Genomic DNA, 9,243 nt, shown 5'->3' with positions numbered 1-9,243 from the left:
TATGAGGCTGTCTTCATTGTTTTTGGTGGTGTTTTTTTTTTTTTTTTTTTTTTTCTGCAATGGAAAAGGTAGCTGACTTCATCAGATATTAAAGGATTCCCTGACCTCAAATCCAAAATATGTTATGAACCACTACTTATTTACAGGCATCTTCAGGAATAACTCGCTTAAAATACTCATTCAAATTTCATTTTCACCCTGAATTTTCACTCTTGCGCAACTGTTTAGCACAGAAAAAATGCTCCATAACTGTTGTGTTGAGATGTAGAGATGATATAGACTTGGTTATTTATAGAGATTTTTACCGGGAGTATTGGATATGACCTCCATCCTGTGCTTGGCTTGGGCAACCAGACCAGACCCGCAGGCTTTTGCAGGTTGCACCCGGGCACCACCGCTGTCCAGGGGGAAAGCCAACTCCAAATATCCTTGTCCTTCCACCTGCAGGTGGAACGACTACAGGTCCCAGGATGCTCCGCGCTCAGAGCGGGGCGGGTCTCAGCCTTGCGGCTCTCGCCCCAGGAGGGCCAGGGGAGGCGGGACCGGGCGAAGGGCGGGCCTGGAGCGCGCTGGTGCTGATGCGGGATGGCTGAGCGCGTAGGGGCCCGGGAGCTCTGAGCCGGGCGAGCCTCGTAGCCAGCGCATCGCCTGTCCGCCGGCCGCGTGGTCGCGGGCAGTCGGGCCGGGGCGCAGCGCGGGGCCGGGGAAGGTAGGTCTGCAGCCGGCGGGGCCGGAGGCTGAGAGGCTGCACCCACTCGGTCTCCGAGCGGCGGGAGCTGCCCATCTTCCGAATCCGCGATGACCTGCTGAGAAGCTTCCTGGAGGCTGCCGGAGGCGGCCTCGCTGCGGGCGGCGCGGTTCGTGGCCTCCTCCCTCGTCGCCGATCCCGGCCCCCTACCCTCCCCGCGCCCCTTACCCGCCGCCGGCCGCGATGGCGGACCCAGCTGAATGCAGCATCAAAGTGATGTGCCGGTTCCGGCCCCTCAATGAAGCGGAGATTCTCCGCGGGGACAAATTCATCCCCAAATTTAAAGGCGATGAGACCGTGGTCATCGGGGTAAGTGGCCGGGGCGTCCGGCCTCCCCTCCTGCTTCGCGCCGCAGACCGGCTCCCCGACGCCCCAGACCGAGCCCCAGAGGTGCTCGGACAGCCCCTTCGGACATCCCCGCGGGGCTGCTTTCTCGAGTGGACTAACGAGAGACCCCCTGCCCTTGCACCATAGTTCCCTCCCGGGAGGGTGGAGGGGCGACGAGGCGGCGGGGCGGGCCCAGGTGGTGAGGATGGGGGTGGGGGGCGAGGAAGGGCTCGGCGTCGCCATTGTTCGCGGGGTGGGGGCCCGGGTGGGCCTTTTGTTCATGCCGCGTGGGTAGGGTGTTCAGGGTACCCTCAGGCCGGGATGTCCAGGCTCTCCTTAAAAGTATGAGCTCTGCAAACCCACAAATGATTCCAGGGATGAGTTCGATTTATCGAACATTTTTACCTTTTCTCACAATCTTAGCAAAAGAAGGAGAAAAAAGGTACTGAAAAAAAATCGTGGCCTCGACTCGGAGCTCCCACGGCCGTGTAGACGCGGCTCCCTCCCGGCGTTTCACCTTGCTTTGCGCACTGAAGGCGGGGTGCAGGGAACACCGTGGCCTTGTGTCCTCGGGAGGCCTGCTGTGCCTCCTGCTTTTTCTCCACCCTGGCCGCCTCAGACGTGGAGCCCGGGCCTGACCCCTCCCTAAATGGGGCGACTCCCCTAGATGATGCCCACAGCCCCTCGGATGTATTTCGTGCTGAGTGGAGAGGACTGTGTGACCACATCTGTGGGGCGAGGGGGCCCAGAACGCAGGCCAGTAGCCCCACTGTGCAGAGAGCAGAAGTTACTTTGTGTGGCTAGGGCCCCTTCCCTCTTGATCTCCCTCACTCTCCCCTTCCTCCGCTGACCCCCTCCCCTGCGGATGGGGCTGCTGGTGGGGGGAGGGAATACCCTGAGTTTTTAGTTCTTAAAGGAATATGTCAACTGAAATAAACTAGCTTTGTTTCTCCCCCCGCCCGCTGCTTCCCTCCCCCCTCCACTGTCCCCAGCGTGTGTAGCTGCGGGTGCCCTCTTTGTATGCGAGCCGCGTGGGGAGAGACCGAGTTAATGGGAGCCTCGCGATCCCCGCTGACACACGTTCCTGGCAGCCCGCTCGAGGCTGCTGATGCAGCCTTCCCAGCCCCATCATTGATTAAGTGATGTCATCCCGATCACTGAGCATGCTCGACTAACCCCCTCCCTGCCATTCCCCCAGTGGCTGGTGTATTTAGGTCAAGTGATTGACGGTTGACAATTTATAGAGGGTCTCAGCCAGAGTTTGCCAGGCCTTTCTCAAACCAGAAGCGACGTTTGCCTGCCCAAGCAGTTCCCTGCATCCTCGCCAAGGTTGTTCGGCAGCCCAGGGCCCCCTGGGACTAGCAGGTGCTAAATGTACCAGGTGGCCGGTCACTCTCCTCAGAAGGGGAACCAAGGCAAGGCTCGACCTTGGCATCTGGGCTTCATGTACCTCCCTCAGGAAGGCAGCTCTCCATGATGACCTTTTCTCACGTCCTCATTTTCACAGTCACCAGGAAACTGACTTCCAAATGCTCTGTGGCTGGGGGTTCTTTCTGAGAGTTGACCTATGAGGGTTGGAAAGAGGAATTTTCTTTGCTTCATGTTAAATTGAAGAGATCTATGCTGCAACTATGGATGAGGAGGAAAATTTGTAATTAATGGCAGATATGGGATATTGATCTATCCATGGCCAGTGCATGGGGCAAATAGTAAGTTGTTTGGGTTACACCCCTAAGTTGGGGTCAGCCTACAGTCTGGGCTTAGAGTGGGAGTTCCTGGGGACATCTAGTCCCTGTCCCTTGCCTTGTAACAATTTTTTTAAACAAATAATTGTGCAGCACAAGAACATGTTCTGGTGACCCTATTTTTTTTTTTCTTTCCCAGAAGTTTTAAAGAACAGCTTGGAGAAGTTTCTTCTTTTTCTTCTCCTTCTCCTCCTCCTCCTGCTCCTCCTCCTCCTCTTCCTCTTCCTCCTCTTCTTTCTCTTTGTTTCTAAAATCCATAGACCAGGACTAACGAAGTGCAGTAATACAGGGTGGGGCAAAAGTAGGTTTACAGTTGTGAGTACTCAAAACAGAAGTTATTCTTGTATTATTACTTTCCATACAAACAATTGTAAATCTACTTTTGTCCCACCCTGTATATCATCCTGTTTAATCTTTGTGCAAGCCAGAGATTAAACAGAGATCCTTAATTTTAGGGTTATGTTTATTTAATATTATGACATTACTGTGAGGGTATATTTCCTATCTAAATATATATATTATTGACCAAATCAATGAAAAAATGATTAAAATAAATTTTACCATTAAAGTAAAATAAGTAATTTAAACAAAAAAATTGTCTGTGAATACACATGTAGCTCTTCAACTATAAAGTTAAATTTTTGTATTAATCCTTTAATATAACAGTTTTCAGTTTTAAGATGAAATTCTTATTGAAATAGCGCATTTCTATAGGAAAGTGTAATCATAATTGTACAGCTTGATGAATTTTTATAAAATAAACACTCCCTTGTAATCACCTCTCAAACTAAGAAACAGACATTTTCAGGACCCCAGAAGTCCCCCTTGTGCCCCTTCCTGGGATAATTCTTCCTGCTTTAGGGCAACCACTGTTCTGACTTCTAATGCCATAGATTAGTTTTGCTTCCTTTTTTTTAAACTTTATATACAGAAAACCAAACAATATGTTCGCTTTTGTGTGTGGCTTCTTGTGCTCAACATTATGCTTGTCACATTCATCCATGCTGAGGCGTGTGGCAGCAGTTTGTTCATCCTCATTGTTCTGTAGTATCCCATATGAATGTAGCACAGTTTGTTTGTTCATTAACTGTTGGTAGCCATCTGGATAGTTTCCAGTTTGGGGCTAATATAGACAGAGCTGCTACGAACATTCTTTTATACATCTCTTTTGGTGAGTGTGGGTACAAAACAGAAAACTGCTAGATGCTGAAGGGTGTTGGAACTGGGGTTGGCATGTGCTAGGACCCTTGCCATTCCTCATTCATAATGTGTAACTAAGGGAAGTGACAGTTCTGGCAGCCTGTCTCAGGTTTTGTACACCAAGTAGAATAACTCCCCAGTCAGTTCAGTTGGAACCAGCCCCAGTAGCTCAGTTTCAGGTGGAGACTGCCCAAGGTGGGGTCCTCCCTTCCTTACTTGCAGGAGCGTAGTTTGTGGGGATGACCAAAGAAGCCCAGAACCATCCAGAAATGCCAGTAACCTTCACCCCCAACAGAGATCAGTAAAGAATGAATTTCTGTGGAGCTAGCGGTTAGTCTTAATTCAGAATCCCAGAAATTCTGTTTTTGAAACTGGGGTAATTTGTTTTCCTCTTTCAAGTCCTGTTAAAATAGTAGGGAAATGTATGCTAACAGGGAGATTTTGCAGATAGAGTTTCTAGATTTCTCCTTTTGAGGAAAATATCCTGTCTTGCAGGAATCATCTCTATTTTCCTGCATTTTTTTCAGCTCCTGTGCAAGGCTTTCTTTCCCTGATCTCCCCAGCCACGCTCTCTCCCTACTTTGAACTCCTGTGGCATTTATTTTGTACTTGATCATGTAATCTTTTGCCTTAGGTTATTATTAATATTGATCATTTGTCTGATGGCACTGTAAGCCATCTGCAGAGAGAAACAAGGACCTTCTGTGTTTTGCTTCTTTGTACTCCCAGGGCCTTCTCCATAGAAGACATTTAACAAATGTTTATTGATCTCTTTGTTGAGTCTAGAAGTCTTTACTTCGGCATATTTAACTTATTTTATGGACTTTCAATTGGTTGTAGACTGTGAGGAGTAGTTAAGAAACAATTTTAAAGAGAAGTGCTATTCCTTTGAGCAGGCCAGGTAAGATAGCATATACTATACTTGAAATGCTGTGAGAAAGCTGGAAGAGAACTACATTTAGTTTTGTTAAAAAAGTAGGAGACCTAAGGACACTGGTGGTGACCTAGATGTAGAGGGTGGGGTGGCCTGGTGATTAGCAAAGGGATGCCACATTAATTTTCCTGAGAAATATATTGGATTTATGGCATTTCTTGGAGTACTCCTCCATTATCTGCTAAAAATTCTGGCTAGGACCCTTGCCATTCCTCATTCATAATGTGTAACTAAGGGAAATTGGCTAGAACCTGAGAGTAGCCCAGGCTGACAGCATGGAAATTGGGCTCTGCCTATTGGTTTTGATGCATCTTTGTTGATGGAAACTGTCTTGGAGAGTTCATGGTAAGGTTCTTTGAAGTGGACTTTCACACTTAAGTTTGGAGCTTTCCTTTCATTCTCTGGTTCAAAGTCCTGGGAAAGCAGGTCTTGTTAAAGATGGGTGCTTCCTCCTGAGACCTGTAAGTTCCAGTCTGTTTGAGAGCCAAAGCGAAATATCAGCCACAAATCCTGAGCTGGTGAGTGGTGTGCAAAGTGGCCTCTGTCTGCAGGAGCTTCCATTAGTTCTGGGCAGTGGATGGGCAAGGAGGCAGGAGTTGGGATAGAGACAAAGTTCCAAACCTCAGTTATCACTGTGGTGATTGAGAACTGAAGAAGTGAGGAAATATGGCTAGAACTTTTCTCTTGTCTATAGTAATGGTCTTTAAAAGCAAGAGCATTAACATTTTTTCTTTGTAAATTTATGCACCGTCAAATCTCTCTCTCTCTCTTTTTTTTGGGTGTATATTTTGGAGGGAGTTTGACAAATACAGAGTTATGTAGTTAAGCTGTATTAGTTTTCTGTTGCTGCTGTAACAAATTACTGCACACTTGAGGTTTTAAACAATGTGAGTTTATTATCTACAGTTTCCGTGGGTCAGAAGTCCATCAGGTCAGCTGTTTTCTCTTTTTAGAGTCGCATAAAGCCAAAACCAAGGTGGTGTTGGCAGGGCTATGTTCTTTTCTGGAGGGACTAAGGAAGAATCCATGCTTTTGCTCAGTCAGGTTGGTGGCAGAATTCAGTTCTTAGTGGTTGTAGGACTAAGGTCCCCATTTCCATGCTGTCAGCCTGGGCTACTCTCAGGTTCTAGCCAATTTCTGCAACTTAAAAACCAGCAACGGTTGAGTCCCTCTCATGCTTCAAATTTCTCCTGTCTCTACTTCCATGGCAAGTCTCTCTCATTAATTATTCTCTCCCTCTTTCACTTTTAAAGGGCTCGTGTGACTATACTGAGCCTACCCCGATAATCAGATAGTCTCCCTATTTTAAGGTCAGCCGATTAGCAACCTTAATTCCATCTGCAAAGTACCCTTTACCCTTAATGTTCACATATTCACAGATTTCCAGGGTTTAGAGTGTGAACATGGTTTGGCCCATTATTCTGTCTACCACATACCACCATAAAAAAGAAAGAAAGAAAAAAAAAGCCCTCATGTAGTCAAACCTTCTCCTCTCTCTTAACCCCTGGTAACCACTTATCTGTTCTTCTGTAACTTTGCCTTTTCCAAATTGTCATAAAAATGGAATCATATATTAAGTATCTTTTTCAGTCTGGGTTCTTATATGTATCAATAGTTCTTTTTTTTATTGCTTAGTGGTATTCCATTAGATGGGTGTACCCCAGTTTGCTTATCCATTCATCTGTTGAAGGGCATTTGGGTGGTTTCCAGCTTGGGATGATTATGCATAAAGATGCTGTATACCTGTGTATATAGGTTTTTGTGTGAGAATAACTTTTTATATCTCTTGGATGAGTCCCCGGGAGTGGGATTGCTAAGTAGATCATACCTTAACTCTATGCTTAATTCTAAGAAAGTGCCAAACAGCTCTGGCCGGGTAGCTCAGTTGGTTAGAGCGTCATCCTGATACTCCATTGTGGGTTGGATCCCTCCCTGGTCAGGGCACATACAAGAATCAACCAATGAACCCATAAATAAGTGGAACAACAAATTAATGTTTCTCTCTCTTTCTCAAATCGATCAATAAAAAAAACACACCAAAAAACTGCCAAACAGTTTCCCAAAGTGGTTGTACCATTTGCATTCCCATTTAAAAGCAGTAATATTTTAAGCTAGGGTTTAAAGTGTTTATTCAGTCACTTTGAGTGAGTATTAATAGTGTTTAGAAGTGTTGAAATATATCAGTCCTTCACTCCTCGGTGCCCTAAATTCAGAGATGTGTACATCACCTGAAACTGGATTAGTGGTTTCCTGTAAATAAACCCTCTGAAACCCTGGAATGAGGGAACACATGAGAGTAGCCATAATCTGTCATGTGTCCCTGGAAGCTACTCACTGCGGTGCACACAGTCGGTGCTACATAAGTGAATGGAGTAGATGGAGGCATCAGGGAGAGTCAGACAAAAGGTATGGATTTACTAGCTGGCTATAAAGCTTTTTAAAAGCTCCTTAGCTTCTCTGGGCCTCAATCTGCTCATTTAAAGTGGTGATACTTACTTTGGTCACAGGGTCATTTGGATGAAATGAAATGAAGTGGTCAAAACAGAATCCGGCACAGAGAAAATGCTCAATACATGCTAATTACCTCCCATGTTTCCCAATTCCCTCGTAATTTTCCTCATTTTCAGAATTATCTTTGTCCCTCAAATTATTGCCTTTAAGTCTTACTAGCCCCTGAAAACCCTCGTACATCCTCATCTCTTAGGCATTTGTCTACCCAGCTCACTCCATCCTCCTGCTCAGAATAGCCACTCTTCAGCTTATTTGTAGAATTTCTAACCATCCATGGGGACAGAGCTCATCTCTCATGTCCTTATTTATAGACTTATCAGCTGTTCCTTTTCCTTACAATGATCATATATAGGAGTGTGTGTGTGTGTGTGTGTGTGGAGTGTGTGTGTGTGTGTGCGTGTGTGTGTGTGTCCATGTCCTCCCCATGTAAATTATACGTTTCTCAGGGACACAGAACTGTTTTGTGGTGGTTTTTTTTTTTTTTTTAACATCTTTGTCTCCTTTACTGTAGTTGTTTAGTAAGTACAGTATAGCTTGATTATTGAGGGTTCCTTCCCCTCCTGTTTTCTGCCTGGAATCAAGTCTCCGTAATTGCCAGTTTCTGAATTCCCTTAAATAACTTGGGCATCGCTAGGGATTTCCCTCTGCCTCCACCTGTGCTTGTCTGGCCCGACTCCCCTGTTTAATGACTATGTTTTCCACTCTCGGCTCTTCTCCCCCCTTCAAAATAGGAAGCCTCCTCCACCTTTGGGTCCCCTTAGTCCCTGCCTCACCTGTGTCTCCTTATGAAACAAGCAAAAACAAAACCACCTATCCCCTAATGCTTTCTCTCTAATTAAAGAAAAAGTAGCCCCTTGACAGATCCAATTTCACCTTATTTCTCTCAGGTTTTTCATGAAGTCCTATTTTTTATTTTTATTTATTTTTTGGTGAAGAAAGCTCCTCCTTTAATCCATTTGCTGCACATCAATCAAGTTCCTTTTAGTAGGAATTGAGTTGTTGAGTCTGTGGTTATTTGCAAATATTACAGAGCCTGAGAGAAAATGGAGTTTTAGATTCACTATAATGTACCTCCCCAGAACCCAACCTGGATACCAGTCAGGTAGCCCAAGACAAACTCCCAGCCCTGTGACTTCTTGGCTGTATGAACTTGGACAGATTGCTAAACCACACTGAGCTCCAGCTACCTGGCCTGGGAAATGGGGAGAATAGCACTCTCCATGTTCTGGGGTTGTGATGTTGACAGGAGATCCTGCTTGTAGAGTGCTGAGCACGGTGCTGGCATGTTGCAGGCCTTCAGAAAATGTGCTACTTAAGACCCACTGGTGGGGATTTCTCTGTACTCTCGTCAGATTTACTAATCTGGGAAAGCCCAGACCCTTCACAGTTTCCCCAGGACCCGCAGGTTGTGTTAAGAGAAAATTATTCTGATTGCCATTGGTGTCAACACTGTTGCAATGGGAGAGAAATCTGGCTCGACTCCAAATGCAAATACAGGTGGAGCAGGATGAGGGGTCGGTGGGTAGATAGTTACTCAGAGGGGACATACGGGGTGGGGGGAATTCTTGCTGAACTGACCTAGCAGGATTCTTCCTGAAGGCAGGCCAGATAATCAAGGTATCAAGATGTTGGTATTGAGGTATCGTGGGTGATGAGATATTCAGGGTGAGGGGTTCTCTCTACACTGCCTTAGCAGGGTTCTTGATAAAACTAGATTCTCCAGGGACAGACCTGGAAGTCCAAGGTTGAGGCCCAGTTGAGAAGACATTCTCAGAGGA

At 46.2% G+C, this 9,243-nt stretch overlaps 1 protein-coding gene across 2 annotated transcripts in view; it reads left to right on the top strand.

Annotated features, from left to right (window-relative positions):
- Window positions 1-529: 529 nt before the first annotated feature.
- Window positions 530-9,243, top strand: part of KIF5C (kinesin family member 5C) — a 174,902-nt gene continuing 166,188 nt past the window's right edge. For both annotated transcript variants that reach the window (XM_080668529.1, XM_080668530.1), the window contains exon 1: window positions 530-1,057. In XM_080668529.1, the coding sequence (XP_080524655.1) occupies window positions 932-1,057 (126 nt within the window). In that variant the 5' untranslated portion in view covers window positions 530-931. The remainder of the gene's footprint in view (window positions 1,058-9,243) is intronic.

The sequence above is a fragment of the Plecotus auritus genome (genome assembly GCF_963455305.1).
Source record: "Plecotus auritus genome assembly, chromosome: 5".
Taxonomy (NCBI): Eukaryota; Metazoa; Chordata; class Mammalia; order Chiroptera; family Vespertilionidae; genus Plecotus; species Plecotus auritus.
The sequence above is the reverse complement of the archived record's forward strand: the minus strand, read 5'-3'. Positions and strand labels throughout refer to the sequence as shown.